Below are 21,333 nucleotides of genomic sequence, written 5' to 3'. Positions count from 1 at the left end.
GTGTGTGTGTGTGTGTGTGTGTGTCTATGCAACAAATACACAAACATCAAAATGTTGCAATTCATTCATGCACTATACGGTCATGCAGGGCTGGTCTTCTAATTCTGCACATGAGGAGAGATGGTAACTAAACAAATTTGTTGATACTCACTACCCATAAATTCAAATTGTATTTAAGCTACATGTACATGTAAGTGCATACAAAAGGACTCGTGCCAGAAACTGTTATACTATAAAAGTCCTGGTCTCACCTATTTATATAATCCTGGTCACACCACTTATATAATGTTACCAATTAATGCATTTAAAAATGTTCACCTCAGAGCATGTTTCAAAATATAATATTTAAAAAATTAAACTTTAAGAAATTTCAAATAAAATTTTAATTTAATAAATTAAAAATGTTTAAACATGCATTGATATAAATATCCATAGATGTAATTATAAATGAAGTTTCCTTGATGTAGGACTTACAGTTTGTGAGAAATTGAGCTATATGTAAACACAAACGTTAATGCCATATATGACTGCTGTTGGAAAAGTACAATGTACATGTATCTATCTTACCTAACTTTATCATTGCAATACATTTTAACTCATCTTTCAAATGTACATACCATACTTGGTATAATGTCATACATTCAACAAACAGCTTTTAATTATAAACAAGTTGGCAAACGGCAGTAGAAAACTACATGTACAATGCAGATAAGCACTGCATGTATATACTACATCTGGATGATACTGTTCTGTTGGCAGATAACACTCGTTTAATTCCAATCTGTAAATTATATTCTTTTGTTATAAATGCTTGAATATAATTTGTCTTAAAAAAGTAATATTAATAACTTCAATTTTGCATAACTTTCGGCAATGCATAAAATATTAAACAAATCATTTCAGATGATTTCTTTACCATTAATAATAAAATATGTCTATGTTATCTATTAATGTTATTTTTTATTGAAATAACATGCAATTATAGGCCTAGTGTTGAAAAGTTGTAATTTCAAGAGAGAATTCCTTCTTTTGGCTACTGATGGAAAAATCTGAACCACTGAATTAAGATCCCTTGTGTCATGTATTAATTTCACGAAGAAAGAGATCAATTTTTATTTGATACTATTTTATAATGATATAATAGTTATACACATACACTGAACATGATAGTTTTTGACATGCATGAAATTATGAACCAAAGACCACTTTACACATTTATACACTGTTCATACACTGCATCAACAATGATCGCATTCAATTCAACTGCAAGCAATTTGCTGCTTACAAATAAATCTGGTTCCAGTTAGACATACACATACACATGTTAAAAATGAAACAAAACAAATTATTAGTCCATCAGAGAGCTTGTTTTGTTTTGTTTAACGACACCACTAGATGCATTCCAATCTAGAATGAATCACTAGGTTGCACACCAGTAACAGAGTTTTGACACAAACCAATAATGTGGTGCCCGTCTACCTACATGTAACCTGAGATAGCTGTGTCTGTTACTAAACCAATAATGTGGTGCCCGTCTACCTACATGTATCTTCAGATAGCTGTGTCTGTTACTAAACCAATAATGTGGTGCCCGTCTACCTACATGTATCTTCAGATAGCTGTGTCTGTTACTAAACCAATAATGTGGTGCCCGTCTACCTACATGTAACTTCAGATAGCTGTGTCTGTTAGTAAACCAGTCAACTAAACATAGTGCATGCTATCAAGACATATTGCAAACAATTATTCTGAGATTACTGCTAAAACAAAACATATCTCTTATCAAGCCCAAATATCTCCTAAGTTCAAGGACCATAACTCTGTCAAAAATGGGTAAACCCGCCCTGTAAGTCAAACTTGATCTGTGACAGTACATGATAAAATTATACACAAAATTTCAGTTCAATATCTTGAAGCATTGTGGAAAAAACTGTCCGGAATACCATGTAGGACAGAGGGACAGATACATGTAGATAGAGAAAGATGAAACCCATACTCCCCTCCAATCAACCACACCCTGTTGACTGATATGTCTGGGTAAGACTATGCTGACACCACTATGAAGTACTGAACTGAAAACTATGCTGAACACTACCCACAGGTATCAAAACTTGACATTTCAACATCAGCCTCAATCCATATTGACACTTGACTCCTTAATAAAACCATTCTGAAGAAAAACTTAGCAACACAATGGATGAAACATATGACTCAAATCTGATGTGAAGCATATTATGTGGACGGACAGTGACAACAAACACTATATCTAGGGACTTGCAATGTACCAAACAAAAGTGAAAGAAAAAAATACTGAGTGTAAAGAACATACAGGTACAGGTGTCCATTAACATTTAGGTACTCTCCTGAAATAACCAGTCACATAATCCACCACATTTGAACAAAACACCACAATTTACATACATGACAAATGCACAATCACCACTATACACAATACTGACCAGGTTAAACACACAACTTATTTGGCTACTTATTTAAAGCCAAGGGACTTTTTCCATTCCACCCACTTCTTGTAACCTTTAGTCTCTGTCTTTATCATGGAAACAGACTCGATGCGATCAAGGCAATAAGAAGCAGAAAACTCCATCGGATTGTCTTGTTTTGTGTCGGATGTGTCGGAAAATCCATTTGTAACTGACTGAACACTCCTGGAGGGTTGTGGCTGGAATGTCTTTCTGTGGTGAGGACACATTCCATGAAGCGCAGTATCACTTAGAGAGCTGTCTGGTCGGCCAGGCTGGCTTTCTACAGAGTCTGGTCCACTATAGCACGGCAAGCTTGTAGTACTGCTACCATGTTCATATGTGTTTGTATCCTGGCTGTGCTCCTCATCAGTGACACCTGTTAAAGAGTTAACTGCATCTGCACCAAACAGCAGGCCAGCACAGCGACTCAGCTGGGTGGAGGATTGGGTATCGTGCTTATAATCTTGTACTAGGTCAACGGAAGACTTCGTTTCAAGGTTTTTATGTTTCTTTCTTTTCTTTTTCTTCTGTCCTTCTCGGGAAACCGTATCTGACAATGGCGTGTCTGTTTTATGAACAACTCCAATGTTTTGTACTGATGATGTTGCTGAAACAATTAATAGTGATGTGTTTACAATGGATTTGATAAAGCTTAACAATTTGGCTATTTGATGTAATTTAACAGTATCTGTCTAGATCAAAGGTCATGAATAGTTCTTTTATTACAAAATGCATGCAACATTAAGTTATAAACCATTGTCCAATATTACAATAACCATGATAGCAACAACTAAAGTAGTGTCGGAAATAGAATATGAAATGATTTTCATCAATTATTTCTTTCATATTAAACTAACAAGTTAATATTTTGTAAATACCTATTTAATGATACTCTACCTAATTTAGCATTTACTTGTTTGGGCTCTCATTGATGTACAAGGTGGTGTTTACTCTTGAAATTAAAATAAATGTCAGTAAACATGTGATTTGTGACCTTTATTGGAACAGACTATAACACATTTTGATGATAAGTGTCAATTTCATTTACCCTTAAACAAACTTTTAATTTAAAACTTTAAGCTAACTGATCATTTTGAATTGCAGCATGAATTATTAATTATGACCAGCATATTTAGTGAATATAAACTTTGAGATAGCACCTTTAATACTGGTATAATAGATCACACATTCAAAATGGTTCTTGACAGTTTTGCTCAAAAGTTACTTATAAATGTCTACAAATATTTAGTTTTTCAGAGGAATAGGGGTAAACCATCATCAGAAATAGTCCCTCACATATTGCAACAGCAATGAAACTGACACATGTTGACCAACATTTGTTATAGTCTGTTCCAATAAAGTGCACAAATCACCTGTTTACTGACATCTTTCTTTTAATTTTAAGAGTAAACCCCACCTTGTACATCAATGAGAGCCAAAACAAGTAAATGCTAAATTAGGTAGACTATCATTAAATAGATATTTACAAAATATTTACTTGCCTGTTTAATATATATGTAAGAAATAATCAACAAAAATAATTGTTATTCTATTTCCGACAGTACTTTAATCCTCTAAGTAAGATATTACTAATACTTTCAATAAATATTTTAAGACCTATAAATACAGAATATAGAGGATAATAAACAAGTTACCAGTTATTATCAAATTTACATTTACCCGGTACATCCTGAGCGAAATAATTTTCACTTGTGATGACCTTTAGCAAGTGACAAGTAAAAATTGTATCATGAGGGACATAAATTTGATAATAACTGGTACCGAATTTGTTATTCTATTTATTATTTTATTTCTAAAAGCCTTTATTTTCAAGATCAAGATATATATATACATACACACACACACACACATGTACATGTATATAGAAACAATGTAAACCGCTTTACACACTGTTCTGAGTACTGCTATAACTTTGTATTTGAATCATGTTCAAAGATAATTTTCAAAAACAAGTTCTATATATTCTAATTAAAAAATAAATCTATAATGAATTGCATTAAAATAACATTTTATTACAAGTTTAACACTGAAAACAGAAAGCCGTAAATGCAAACTGTTTAAACTACCCCACATCATTTTGTGTTTGCTAAATCATGATGACATATATAGTACCAACAAGGTAATTAATTTGTAAGCATCAGATTACCCAACTGTAGTGTATACATGTCAAACCAATGTAGAGTATTTGTCACTGAGAAAATCTGAAAAATATTTTCCCCATTATGAGTGACCGCTGAGGTAACAAGCATTTTGGAAGTACTGCTAAAGCAATACATGTCCCCTACCGGGCCCAACAAGTTTTCGTATCTCCTAAATTTAAAGGAAACATGACACGAGACCATATTATAGCTCATTTTAAAAGAAAAATGATATAAAAATAATATACAAATAACTTTATAACAATAAAATACGTGTAGTTAACTTAAAATGAAGAAATTACGCTAATCAGTATCAAAGTACGATTTATGCATATTTCTTCGTGAGCGTTCGGAAAAAAAGGGAAGTGACGTCAGAGCCGCTGTACTCGTCAGAGCCGCTGTACTCTTCCATTGTTGTTAACTGTTTATATATGGAGTAAGGGGCTTACGATCTTTTCAGTCCAACAGTGCCGTACTGCGCGGCCTTTGGGTGTAAAAATAAACAGTTTAAACGATCGGGATTGTCTTTTTATGGTTTTCCAAAGGATTGTATCCGAAGAAAGACGCGTGTATTTTATCGCAAAAGAAAAGATTGGACACCAACACCGCATAGTACTTTGGTGTCAGCCTATTTACAGCCCGGAGCCCGAACGTTACCCGGAGACAAATACAGTACTCGGTTGCGAATGCCGAGGTGTACATTGTACATATTTGGCACAAAGATACACCTCAGCATGATGTATTTATATATGTTAAAACAAAAATGTAGAATTTTTTTTGTTTTTTTGGGGGAATTTCTTTTTTTTTTCATGTTAGGGCTGTAGGCCTACATAACAAAATCTGTATTCACCGTCCGAAGAAGGAAACGTCAATAAGTAATTAAATATGGCATATACAAACATGGGATTTGGCATGAGGATACATCTCAGTACGATGTATTTAAATATGTTTTTAAAAAACGTGTAGAAAACAATAATAATTTTAAATAATGTTTTTAATCTTCGGGCGGAATACGTCACAAAAACGTTCCTCATCGCCCGAAGCCCCAAAGCAACACGAAGTTCAATACAAAATAAACCACTACTGTCGGTGTCGAAATAACTATTATGTTTCATCCACGGGCTGACTTGAGAATCAGAGTGTTGTTTTAGTTAATTGGTCCTTTCTTTCCGTGGCCTGCACATGTGATTTCTGATTGGCAGGTGTATATTGCAGGGTATCGACCAGGTAAGTGATTACCACGGTCTAGACATACGTACAAAATACGTGCCAGTTTTTTTAAGATCACAGGGTATTGTTGCGTAACCTGTCGCGACTATAGTACAATGTTAATGGACATTATCAGCCGCGCTGCTTCATTACTGTAAATAATGCTGTAAAACCCTTGATTAAGTAGACTTTCCCATCTAAAATTACAAAACTGACCAATTACGTAGTACCAAAGAAAAGAAGATTATCACTTGGGTATCGTGAGTGGTCGTTTTTACTCTAACGCACCCAACCAATAGGCCTAATAATATGCTACTTTTTTTTATGAGAGAAAAATACTATAACCCCATTTCGTTCTATTGATGCAAATAGAAATATATTTAGTTTAAAAGTTGATTATACTCTCAAGTCATTTATGTTGTTTTACAAGCCAGGTTAATTAAAGTGAAGCGCCTTGTCGTAAATTAGAGCGTTTGTTTACACTGTGCATACAGATTTCATTATGTACAGCCCGAACATAAAAAATGCGATATTTTCTAAAAAAAAACACCCAAAAAATGTTTGTCCTACATTTATATTTTTTACATATTTAAATACATCATATCGAGGTGTATCTTTATGCTAAATATGAACAGTATACACCTCGGCATTAGCATCCGAGTTTTGGTTTTGTCTCCGGGTTACTTTCGGGCTCCGGGCTGTAAATTGGTCGACCGGTCTGGTCTGGCACCATCAGTTTCTCCACCCTCCGACTCGCTATCCGTTTTTTCTTCAGTATCACTGTTGTAAGTAAATGTGTGTCTTTCTTCATTTACTAACAGCTCATATTGATACGGCAAAACGTTTTGCGAACGAACACTCATTGTTTTGGTAAGCTGTGCAAGTCTTAGATTCTTTATGCGTGGTACGGACTAATGCTTTTAAGTGTAAGGCGTCAGATCAAGCGACGCGTCTCTGACGTCACGGACCTCGTGATTGCCCTGCTCATTAAAGATCGGCAATTTCCGCTAAGAGCTCGTATCTGGGGTTCTTTTATGGAGATATTTTAAGTAATTAATTTTTTATAAATGTTTTTTTTAGGTGATTCAATTTATAATTAATTGTACATGGTTGGTGCCAAATATGGTTTACGTGACATGTTTCCTTTAAGGGCCATAACTCTGAAAAGTGGGTAAATCACCAAGAAACTTCAACTTGATCTGTAAAGCTACATGTATATACAAATGATAAAGCTATATACAACATTTCATCTTGATATCTCAAGGCATAGCAAAAATCAGAAAAACACATTTTCACATCTCCTAAGTTCAAGGGCCATAACTCCGTTAAAAATGGGTAAATCGCCATGAAAGTTAAAACTGATTTGTAACAGTACGTGATAAACCTATACACAACATTTCAGCTCAATATCTAAAGGTCTTCTGACAAAAAAGTTCAAAAAACTAATTTTCACATCTCCTAAATTCATGGGCCATAACTGCGTCAAAAATGGATAAATCGCCATGAAAGTCAAACATGATCTGTAACAATACATGATAAACCTATACACAAAATTGCAGCTCAATATCTCAAAGCCTTCTGCCAAAAAACATCTAGAAAATATGTGGGATAGACGGAAAGACAGACGGACGGACAGAGATGAAACCTATAATCCCCTCCGGTTGGACCCGTTGGGGACTAATAAAAGTGGGTTACTGCCTTAAGATATCAATTTTATTCTAGGGAGGATTTGTTATCCATGGCAATTTTGAAATTTATGAATGCAGACAAAATGCTTCCCAACAAATGTATACTAGTTGGAAATGGTCTGTAGTTGTGAATAAATTAGTTTAAATTTATTTTTTAAAATAGACCTCTTTCAAATTCCACTACGCATGTCCGTGTAGTGGAGCACCTCGTGGATGCTAACCGTGAACTCACTTGCAAAAATATCCCTGTGTACAAGTTGGGGGGCATAGACAATGGGAGGCCACGCAATAGGCATGTGAATATCTCCATGATTAGTAGGGAACCCAAATATTCTGTCAACATTCAACAAAAGACTTATTGGAGTCATATGTGAATTACTGCTTATTATGAAATAAAAAATATTTTGTTGTTGTTTAACGCCCGAGAAACCATCGGTTCGGAACCGTACACAGTAAATATTGGATATGGACTGAAATAATATTAATGTGTGTGCATGTATGTATGCAGATACCCGGTATTGAATAATAGATAAATAAAAATGTAAAACGTTTTAAAAAAATTAACCTTCATAAATACCAGATATTTGAATTGAAGTTGTATGTGACTGCATGATATAAATGATAGTGAAAATAAAATAAATAAAATAAGATAAATAAATAAATAAATAATTTGTGGACAGACATGCAACATTGATTAGTAGTTGTATGACTGTATTTTTTTATTAAAATGATAATGGGAAAATATTGCTGTGATAAAGGTCTACATTAGGTAGGGGTTTTGGGGGGTTTTAGGGAGAAGGGAGGCATATTTTATTAAATTTTAAATACTGATAAATGTGGAGAATTAAATATCACTGGAAATCCACGTGAATATTTAACTACAATTATAATTGTTAAAAGTAGCAAACCTATTCCACTTAATTTATTTTATTGTATGAATCTTTTAATTTTGCATTGTTAAAACCCTTGACAGGCGGCTCCAGAGACTTCGTCTAAGTTAATGTTTCACTGCTTTTGGTCTTAAACCATTCCAGTGTAAACTTTAGTAGACCATTTTTAGCAGCCATTTTACCATCTGATAAGAAACATGTATGTTAGTCGCTAGAGATTCACAGCTCTGTTGATCATGCCCCCCAAGTTGTATATAGTCTGGATATAGTCTAATTCGGCAAAGGACTTTACTCTTCACGCATATGCGCAATGGGAATGTGAAAGAGCTAGGTCTATTCACCATATGAAGACTTTTCTGGATGTAGAAAAGAAGATTTTTTAAACTTGTCTAAAGGTACTTTATAACAAAATAATGAACCCTGAACTGTATTTTAAATTTAGTGTACTGTATACTTTGTATTCTCGTAAATAAACAAAAAATATGACACTATTCAAGAAGAAAATCATACACACTATGTTGTTTTTCCTTTATTTATACAAGTTTGTTATCTTTATCGAAAACCTCTTTCTTTTTCTTTTTTCTTTTTTTTGTATGTTTTGTGTCAATCTCAACACAGTGCCATACTTCCTTATTATTATTATAAAGAAACGCTTTAAAGTGGTAACCATTGGAACCTATGCTTAAAGCCTGTAAGAAAAATTCAATACCTAGCATAGTTTCACTTGATTGCTTTTTGATTGATGCAACAGGGACTTCATGTCCCACAGTTCCAATATCAGAACTGCGTCTTGCTTTACCACTGGACTGTGAGTGGCTGGGTGCTGATGAAGTCTCCAGTTTAGGGGTTACTGGTGTGGAACTTCTACGAGTCAGGCACACAAGACAGGTCACTGCCAACATTAGAAATTCAAGAGATGCCCAAACCATTTGCCGGTCAGTCAACTGTGAAAAAGACAATGAAAACTTGTTGAACAATCATATATACATGTACATGTATGTTGAAATAAATGTTTTTCACTATAAAAATATATAAAAAATAAGTGTTTGTTATGGAACATACTTTTGACATATACATGTATAGTGGTGTGTTACATATTAAGTGGTTTACACATCACCATTAAAGCCAAGTACAGAGTATTTAATAATTGTGGTGGGGATTAATGATGAAAATAAAATTAACCTAACCAGAATATTTGTTTTTTTAAAGGACCCAATCTATAGTTTTCGAATGTTCATTTTTTTTTTTTTATGAGGGTGGGAGTTTGGGTGTGTGTGTGTACACACGGGTATGATACTGATATAATTAAAATACTCTGAATGTGCTGTACGTGCTACTGGTTATAGCTGCAATATTTGGTATATTTTCAGTCTTTCCCCATTTAATGGGTCCTTATTAGAGTCAGTAATTTGTGTGTACTGCCATTCTTTGATACACTTTGAAAGCAGTCGGTAATCAAAGTCACATCAAAATATTCTAATTTGCTTAAAATGTGGAAGCCTTCTCCACTGTTTAGTACATGTACAAATGTATGTCATGCATGTAATTATATATTTTAAGAATTCCGCAGAATTAAATGTCTCACCTACTATAATCTTATTTGGTATTACTGATAGTTGCAGCCATTAGATATTTATCTCAATGCATGTTAAAAAAAGAACAATGTTAAATTAAAAAATGTTTGAAAAATTTAAAATTCAATACAAAGTTCTAATATATATTTTTTTTTTTCACAAGCATTGTGATGAACATTCAAATGTGAAAGAAAAACAAATTTCATTCATCTACGACTTATGGTTTGTGAGAAATTATTTTAAACATGAAACAATAATGTTCAGGTAAATATAAATTTTAAAGTATTTTAATCAAAAACATTTAATTAATAATGTTTTTTTCTATTTTCACATGCACAGAGATGTGCAACTACACTGACCCACAACTTCATGACATGTTAATTTCTATACCAATTGTTTGCTAATATGAAAATAATACTTTTGTCTATCCAGCTAAATAAACAAGAATTTAAGTACTTGAGCAACAAATATAATTAACTAAATAACACCATGGCAATAACAACTATATAAGATTTTTATCACATTGTTTATTGTTTGTTGCTTGTGTGACATGACATAAATTCTGTGGTAGCATTTGTGTGGTCAAAATGTACTGAAAATGACCATTAGGTCAGACCTTACTGGTCGTAATCTGTAATAGTGGCATACTTGCCAACTATTATGATTTTGGCGGAATAATTACAATTTTTTTATTCCCATTTACACCCTACGAATTATAAAGATAGTATTCCGCTTTTTTAAAAACAAATTAAACACAATCGTTCAGTGCATCCTTAAATCGGTCCTAAGTTTTTAAGTGTGACCCGCTTGTAGTATGCGGGTATTAATTACACCGGTCCCATTACATTACACTGGTCCCATTAGTGAATTACGTCACATATATAATAAATGTCGACCAATCATTGCTCGTGTTTCATGGCGGGTTCATTCATCCAAGCAGGCAAAAAAAATGGCTGACGAATCCGATTCTGCAAAATAGTATCGCAAGAAATATGCAAAAGCTAAATCAGAAATTCAATATGCTAAAACTTATCCGAACATCATAGTTAAGTCGAAGTTGGGCAATTTGTATGCATTCTGTTGCGTCTGCCTGTCGGATGTCAGTGTAAGACATGGCGGTCTCCATGACATAAAAAACCACATTGGATAAAAAAAACATGAATTGCTAAGCAAGTCTTTGGCATCCATAAAGAAAGTGTATAAAAGTGACTAAAATTTCTAGGTTAGCTCTATATAGGTCTCCAAAATCACATTTGGCTACTATTTTGAAATTATTTGAAAACGTATATTTTAGTTATTTTTTAAGAAGTAGTGTATTTTTACCTTTTGCACCTTAGCGCCAACCTAGAAATTTGTAGTTTGAAAAGACATTCAAGGATTATGTGCACATTGTACATGTTTATCTAATTTGATTGTGTTACACACTCACTGTAAATATGTTTTATATAAAGTATTTATGATGAAAACGGGTAAAAATCACTTCAAGAATGTACCTAAAATGTCTCAGAAAATGCTCCAGAATGCACCATTTTTAATGTACTTTTTCAAAATTTTCCAGGGACCCCACTTGCTTGGCTCGGCTATAAATCGCTTATTAGGATTTTGATTTCATTAGAGTTGGCAGGTACATGTATGCAGAGTATTTTTACTACAAAATAATATAGAAATATTCCGATCTTTGAAATACTGGTCTTTATAGTGGGGTGGTCTTAGAACTGGGGTGGTGTTCCACTGTGCCTATATCTTGCCTTTTCACTTTGTACCTGTGTTGTAATTTTAGACAGTTGCCAATATCTCCTGATAGTACAAAAAATATACTAGTTTATTTAAACTTTAGTTGTGTTTGTTGGTAGAAAACAATAATACAAAATAGGAAAGCAAGACTGCAGCTTTAAGTTCCATGCAAATTATAATATGATTAAAATAATTTTCATGTTTTTGGTCCATAGATGTTTATTCATTTAGTCTTCACCATACACTATACACAAATACATTTGTAGAAAATGAATAACTTGATATTAATATTAAGTAAATTGAAGTTTCATTACTAATTAATGTCCCATGTATGTACTTTCTTTAAAAATAGGGTTATAAACAAATATGAAGACAAATACCTTGTTACTGAGCTGGTCAAAGTTTTCTGAGAGGACAAAGATCCACTTGGTCAAATTATCTACCCTTGATTCTAGGAAGTCCAGCTGCTCTTGCTGCATTTCATCCTGCAGAACAAACAACACACCACTAGCAGTCATCACATCAATAGTGTTACACACCACTAGCGGTCATCACATCAATAGTTTTATACACCACTAGCAGTCATCACATCAATAGTGTTACACACCACTAGCGGTCATCACATCAATAGTGTTACACACCACTAGCGGTCATCACATCAATAGTTTTATACACCACTAGCAGTCATCACATCAATAGTGTTACACACCACTAGCGGTCATCACATCAATAGTTTTATACACCACTAGCGGTCATCACATCAATAGTGTTACACACCACTAGCGGTCATCACATCAATAGTTTTATACACCACTAGCGGTCATCACATCAATAGTGTTACACACCATTAGCGGTTATACCATCACTAGTGTTACACATCACTAACGGTCATCACATCAATAGTTTTATACACCACTAGCGGTCATCACATCAATAGTGTTACACACCACTAGCGGTCATCACATCAATAGTTTTATACACCACTAGCGGTCATCACATCAATAGTGTTACACACCACTAGTGGTTATACCATCACTAGTGTCACACATCACTAACGGTCATCACATCAATAGCTTTATACACCACTAGCGGTCATCACATCACTAGTGTTACATATCACTAATGGTCATCACGTCACTAGTGTTACACACCACTAACAGTCATCACATATCACTAGTGTTACACATCATTAATGGTCATCACACATCACTAGTGTTACACACCACTGATGGGCATCACATCACTAGTGTTACACATCATTAATGGTCATCACACATCACTAGTGTTACACACCACTGATGGTCATCACATCACTAGTGTTACACACTTGTAAAGGTCATCACGTATATCACTAGTGTTATACATCTCTAATGGTCATTACATCATGAGTGTTACACACCACTAACGGTCATCACGTATCACTAGTGTTACAAACCACTAATGGTCATCACATCACTAGTGTTACACACCACTAACGGTCATCACGTATCACTAGTGTTACACACCACTAATGGTCATCACATCACTAGTGTTACACACCACTAACAGTCCTCACGTATCACTAGTGTTACACACCACTAACGGTCATCACATCACTAGTGTTACAAACCACTAACGGTCATCACATCACTTGTGTTACACACCACTAACAGTCATCACGTATCACTAGTGTTACACACCACTGATGGTCATCACATCACTAGCGTTACACACCACTGATGGTCATCACATCACTAGTGTTACACACCACTAATTGCCATCACATCACTTGTGTTACATACCACTGATGGTCATCACATCACTAGTGTTACACACCACTGATGGTCATCACGTATCACTAGTGTTACACACCACTGATGGTCATCACATCACTAGTGTTACACACCACAGATGGTCATCACATCACTAGTGTTACACACCACTGATGGTCATTACATCACTAGTGTTACACACCACTGATGGTCATCACATCACTTGTGTTACACACCACTAACAGTCATCACATCACTAGTGTTACACACCACTGATGGTCATCACATCACTAGTGTTACACACCACTGATGGTCATCACATCACTAGTGTTACACACCACTGATGGTCATCACATCACTTGTGTTACACACCACTAACAGTCATCTGATCTCTGTGTTACACACTGCTAAAGGTGATCACATATCACTAGTGTTACACATCACTAATGATCACAGCACTAGTGTTACACACCACTAACGGTCATCACATATCACTAGTGTTACACATCACTAATGGTCATCACATCACTGGTGTTACACACCACCAACGGTCATCACGTATCACTAGTTTTACACACTACTAGCGGTCAACACATCACTAGTGTTTACACACCACTAGCAGTCATCACATTACTAGTGTTACACACAACTAGCAGTTCATCACATCACTAGTTTTACACACCACTAATGGTCGTCACGTATCACTAGTGTTACACATCACTAGCAGTCATCACATCACTAGTGTTACACACCACTGCTAAAAGTCATCACGTATCACTAGTGTTACACATCACTAATGGTCATCACATCACTAGTGTTACACACCACTAATAGTCATCACATATCACTAGTGTTACACACCACTAATGGTCATCACATCACTAGTGTTACACACCACTAGCGGTCATCACATCACTAGTGTTACACACCACTAATGGTCATCACGTATCACTAGTGTTACACATCACTAGCGGTCATCACATCACTAACAGTCAACACATCACTAGTGTTATACATCACTAGCGGTCATCACATCATTAGTGTTACACACCACTGACAGTCATAATATCTATGCGATGAGGCCAACAAAATATCAACAAATTCCAATCATGTTTGAAACAGAAATATCTTTATAATAACAAAGCACCTAATAAACATATTGAATAATGTTTACTTCAATTATTTTAAAACAATTATTATATGTTTCCATTTTTAATTTTTTTATTGCTTAACTGACATTCCTAAGAACTGCACCACAAGCAAAGCTATTGTTGATAAATACACATACATGTATATAGACTGACAGCTAGCCCAGAGCATGCACACATAACACTAACTGTTTATTAGGCCATTGTAAATAATGACCGCTATACTGAAAACATACACTTTACAAAAGGTGTCCAATCATGTTTTTATGAAAACCAGGATCTGGTGTATTCTGATTCAAATTTAAATAAAATGTTGCATAAAACTACATATTTGTCTAAACTATAACTTAGCACCCTATAATTACATTTATTACCTTTTAGATCAAATTCATGCGTTTTGATTGGTCAATAGCCAATGCATACCACAAGTACCCGGTACACCATCTCATTTGCGGGAAAATACAGAATTTGCCGGGGTGTACGAAATGTCACGTGACTTGCTCGACTGGTTGTATGAAAAATTTCTCCAACATGCCTCACTGATTAAATTTGTTAAAAGATTTGAATTCATTATGAATGGGAATACCACAATTTGGTAAATTTTATTTTTACTGTTTATTTGAAGATTTCTTGAGTACATTTGGCCAAAATTTTTGCTAGATTTTAGCTTTTCGCATATTAAAATCTAATGCTAGAATGTAGCATGGCCTAATCAGTTACCGTGTTAGAACTTGGGCTATATTATCACGAACATCTTTTAAGTAATATCTCAACATGCTTTTTTTACAGGTTCTACAAGTTAGTACAAACACAACAAATATTTTTGTTCAGCTGCGGGCGTTCAATTTTGTTTTCCCAATACGATAACAACATAGTCATAAACATTTAACACACGCAAGATAAGGCGCTATGAATTGTCTCCCTTTGCGTAACAGGCTTCGAAATATTTTCAGGGTAAAACCACCCGGAATCCTTGTTAATTAACACTCTTAATATCCAAACAGCTATAACCACCCCCCACCCCCAAAAAAAACAAAAACAAAAAAAAACCAAACCAGTAATACCTTGCATAGTTATTTGTTAACAAAAAAATCCAATATATTTTGATGAATTTGATGTTATGTTATCTTATTAAACTCAAACTCCAAATGTGTGTGCATTTTGTTTAATAGTTTGAGTGTTTGTGTAATTTTTGTTTACTTATAAAAACAGATCTAAAAGGTAATAAATTTGAAAGCTGGTTTTTGACAGGGCGTACAGGATTGCACGCCCCTCCAAAATCTGTATTTCCTGAGGTGCAAATTTTGGAGGGGCGTTGCAATCCCGTAAGCCCTGTCCAAAATCCACGTAACTAATTAATAGTATGTCAAAATGACAATAAAAATAAAGGTCTTTACAAATTTTAGTTTGCAGAATTTCATACATGAAAAAATTAACTACATGTATGTTAATGGGAATTAAAGACATTAACCCAATATCAGCATGTTATTTTTAATATAAAAATAAATTGCTATTAAAATCAAAGGTTGCCTAGATATATTAACATATTTAAGAGCAGATGTGTATATGGCAAGTCAAACACAATGTAAACTTTTCCTCAGTGCTAATTTTTATCTACACTCCATTTAGAGCCATGTACAGTGGTTATTGTCAAATTCATGGGCATTGGGAACTTGCATGGTCAGTGACTGCTAATTAATCAATCAGTATAGTTTAGTTAACCCTTTCAGACTCGCTAACCCATTGTCTTCAAAGTGCCCCAGGAATTGATATATTTGACAGTTAAACAAAGGATAAATTTACTGATGGTTATTTGATGATTACTAATATTACACGTAACAACAGTAACCACATTACTACATTGTGTAGTTACACGCTGATAACAGTCACCACATTACCATGCAGTGTTAATTACACACTGATAACAGTCACCACATTACTAGTGTTACATGCTGGTAACTGTTACCACATTACCAGTATTATACACACTGATAACAATCACCACATTACTAGTTATACACTGACAACAGTCAACACATTACTAGTGTTACACACTGATAACAGTCACCACATTACTAACATTACACACTGATAACAGTCACCACATCACTAGTGTTACACACTGATAACAGTCAACACATTACTTGAGTTACACACTGATAACAGTCAAAACATTACTAGTTATACACTGGTAAAAGTCACCACATTACTAATGTTACACACTTGTAACAGTCACCACATCACTAGTGTTACACAGTGATATCAGTCAACACATTACTAGTGTTACACACTGATAACAGTCACCACATCACTAGTGTTACACACTGATAACAGTCAACACATTACTTGAGTTACACACTGATAACAGTCAAAACATTACTAGTTATACACTGGTAAAAGTCACCACATTACTAATGTTACACACTTGTAACAGTCACCACATCACTAGTGTTACACAGTGATATCAGTCAACACATTACTAGTGTTACACACTGATAACAGTCACCACATTACTAATGTTACACACTGATAACAGTCACCACATTACTAGTGTTACATGCTGGTAACTGTTACCACATTACCAGTATTATACACACTGATAACAATCACCACATTACTAGTTATACACTGACAACAGTCAACACATTACTAGTGTTACACACTGATAACAGTCACCACATTACTAACGTTACACACTGATAACAGTCACCACATCACTAGTGTTACACACTGATAACAGTCAACACATTACTTGAGTTACACACTGATAACAGTCAACACATTACTAGTTATACACTGGTAAAAGTCACCACATTACTAATGTTACACACTTGTAACAGTCACCACATCACTAGTGTTACACAGTGATATCAGTCAACACATTACTAGTGTTACACACTGATAACAGTCACCACATTACTAATGTTACACACTGATAACAGTCACCACATTACTAGTGTTACATGCTGGTAACTGTTACCACATTACCAGTATTATACACACTGATAACAATCACCACATTACTAGTTATACACTGACAACAGTCAACACATTACTAGTGTTACACACTGATAACAGTCACCACATTACTAACGTTACACACTGATAACAGTCACCACATCACTAGTGTTACACACTGATAACAGTCAACACATTACTTGAGTTACACACTGATAACAGTCAACACATTACTAGTTATACACTGGTAAAAGTCACCACATTACTAATGTTACACACTTGTAACAGTCACCACATCACTAGTGTTACACACTGATATCAGTCAACACATTACTAGTGTTACACACTGATAACAGTCAACACATTACTAGTTATACACTGGTAAAAGTCACCACATTACTAATGTTACACACTTGTAACAGTCACCACATCACTAGTGTTACACACTGATATCAGTCAACACATTACTAGTGTTACACACTGATAACAGTCAACACATTACTAGTTATACACTGGTAAAAGTCACCACATTACTAATGTTACACACTTGTAACAGTCACCACATCACTAGTGTTACACAGTGATATCAGTCAACACATTACTAGTGTTACACACTGATAACAGTCACCACATTACTAATGTTACACACTGATAACAGTCACCACATTACTAGTGTTACATGCTGGTAACTGTTACCACATTACCAGTATTATACACACTGATAACAATCACCACATTACTAGTTATACACTGACAACAGTCAACACATTACTAGTGTTACACACTGATAACAGTCACCACATTACTAACGTTACACACTGATAACAGTCACCACATCACTAGTGTTACACACTGATAACAGTCAACACATTACTTGAGTTACACACTGATAACAGTCAACACATTACTAGTTATACACTGGTAAAAGTCACCACATTACTAATGTTACACACTTGTAACAGTCACCACATCACTAGTGTTACACACTGATATCAGTCAACACATTACTAGTGTTACACACTGATAACAGTCACCACATTACTAATGTTACACACTGATAACAGTCACCACATTACTAGTGTTACACACTGATAACAGTCAACACATTACTTGTGTTACACACTGATAACAGTCACCACATTACTAGTTATACACTGATAACAGTCACCACATTATTAGTGTTACATGCTGATAACTGTTACCACGCACATTAGCAGTATTACACACTGATAACAGTCACCACATTACTGGTTATACACTGATAACAGTCAACACATTACTAGTGTTACACACTGATAACAGTCACCACATTACTAATGTTACACACTGATAACAGTCAACACATTACTTGTGTTACACACTGATAACAGTCACCACATTACTAGTTATACACTGATAACAGTCACCACATTACTAGTGTTACACACTGATAACAGTCAACACATTACTTGAGTTACACACTGATAACAGTCAACACATTACTAGTTATACACTGGTAAAAGTCACCACATTACTAATGTTACACACTTGTAACAGTCACCACATCACTAGTGTTACACACTGATATCAGTCAACACATTACTGGTTATACACTGATAACAGTCAACACATTACTAGTGTTACACACTGATAACAGTCACCACATTACTAATGTTACACACTAATAACAGTCACCACATTACTAGTGTTACACACTGATAACAGTCACCACATTACTAATGTTACACACTGATAACAGTCAACACATTACTTGTGTTACACACTGATAACAGTCACCACATTACTAGTTATACACTGATAACAGTCACCACATTACTAGTGTTACACACTGATAACAGTCACCATTACTAATGTTACACACTGATAACAGTCACCACATTACCAGTATTACACACTGATAGCAGTCACCACATTACCAGTTATAACAGTGATAGAAATAAGAAACAAAATTGACTTGTCCACTGGACAAGTATACCATAAAATCGACTTGTCCGCCAATATTTCCACTTGTCCATTTATGTAGGGCAGGAGGTGGATGCAGGATGCAGAAGGAAACGTTAAAGCCCTTGGCCCTTAAACCAATTCGCTCATTACTCTTCAATTCAGATTGCATGTAATTTTGTGACTCAGGTGACTAAAACAAATTGTAGAATTTTTTACAGTCAAGATAATTTCAACGTGAAACAAAAAGTTCTCGAGAACAATTCCCTTTAGAACACGTCACTAGTTTTCAGCTTTCAGTTTCACTAATTGTTTGGCAGTGTTTGTCAAAATCACCTGACATAAATGAAAATATGCCTGTCACCAAATATTAAAATGATGTTACTGTTGTCCTTTATTAATCATGTACTGTTAAATATAAAAGTACATACAAGTTTACATGATGCAGTGAATCTCTTCTAAACAGTAGCCTAAACCCATGGGACAAATTGGGCCCAAGTAAGTTCAATGGGTTACAGGGTTTGAACTGAGGTAAAAGTCTTTGTTGTATTCTGTTCACTATCAAATATGGAAAAAGTAATAAATAGTCAAATAACAAACTACAATAAAATATGGATAAAATTATACAATTTATAAACATTTGGCTTGGGAGGTCTAGGTCAAACAAGTTGACGTTTTGTCAGACTTTTGACATGTTGCAATTTCATTTGAAAATGAAATACAGTCGACATCATTCCAAGAATCCAAGCCAAAAATTTATTTTCTTAAAAATACATTAAAAATTTAACAACTGAAAAATAAAATTCATGACTGCGGAAAGGTCTACGAGATGAAAATTAATTCCAATCACGTATGCAACTCAAATGACTTTATAGTAACAAATAAGATAATGAATAAGGTGTAGGTTACTTACATCAAAATAAAAGTTTCCATTTAACTTTGGTTGGTTAATTGACATGTGTCAAAAACGTAGCACAAACTGAAGTGAAAATACGGTAGTGACAACAAACCCAGAGCCTCGTCCAAGGTAATATTCTGCCATAAATTATGACTGCTACCTGCGGGACAGTGCAGTTTCAGTGGTGCAATTTACATTAAATAAACACAATGGAACTAGATGATTTTAAAGGGTAGGCTGGCATAAACATTTATGTTATAGGATGTGTTTGTCGTTGAGCCATTCGCAATGCATGGGGCTTCCTCTGGTCTATTAATAGGCACGTGTAACTCTTTTCCCCGGATAACATTCTAGTAACATTTCAAGTATAATGTACCGGGCTGTCCATGACTAGATGCTTATTTGGGCCCGTAGGAACGATATCTGGAGTGGGGGATGGAAACCTCTATGGTGGGAAGACCAGCCATATTTTTACTTTTATTTTTTATTGAATAGAAGTCTGTTATTTTCAGACTTGTTCTGATAACAAATCAACAAGAAACCACGTGATCGGGCTTATATCGCCTTTTCTCAAGTTTGTTGATCGATCGTAATTTTATTTTGTCATACAAAATTATTTTTAAGTAACTTATTTCATAAAATTCACTGCAGATATATATGTAAATATAACTTATACCTAAAGAAGAACATAATAAATGTTACCTAATATGTTTTTAATCTTAGAGGGAGCTAGAGCTGAAAAACACTAACATTGGGGGTTGGGTGGGGCAGGATATTCATATTTACAAAAAAGACTGCAACATTTGACTCTTTTTTTTCACTAGCCATCGGGCATGACAATAGTAGTTATTTACTAGCCCAACATTGAATATCACTAGCCATGGGAGTGGGGCTACCATA

General features: G+C 34.6%; 1 protein-coding gene across 1 annotated transcript in view; it reads right to left on the bottom strand.

The window, feature by feature from the left end:
* Nucleotides 1-1,201: 1,201 nt before the first annotated feature.
* The window catches only part of LOC121382989 (SUN domain-containing ossification factor-like), a 103,489-nt gene continuing 83,357 nt past the window's right edge, over nucleotides 1,202-21,333 (bottom strand). The window contains exons 16-18 of the mRNA XM_041512708.1: nucleotides 12,118-12,222; nucleotides 9,139-9,373; nucleotides 1,202-3,090 (exon numbers count right to left, since the gene is read on the bottom strand). Of these exons, the coding sequence (XP_041368642.1) occupies nucleotides 2,489-3,090; nucleotides 9,139-9,373; nucleotides 12,118-12,222 (942 nt within the window). The 3' untranslated portion in view covers nucleotides 1,202-2,488. The remainder of the gene's footprint in view (nucleotides 3,091-9,138; nucleotides 9,374-12,117; nucleotides 12,223-21,333) is intronic.

Source organism: Gigantopelta aegis, chromosome 10 (assembly GCF_016097555.1).
Source record: "Gigantopelta aegis isolate Gae_Host chromosome 10, Gae_host_genome, whole genome shotgun sequence".
In the NCBI taxonomy this organism is placed as follows: domain Eukaryota; kingdom Metazoa; phylum Mollusca; class Gastropoda; order Neomphalida; family Peltospiridae; genus Gigantopelta; species Gigantopelta aegis.
Note: the sequence above shows the minus strand (reverse complement) of the source record. Positions and strands in the feature narration are given on the sequence as shown.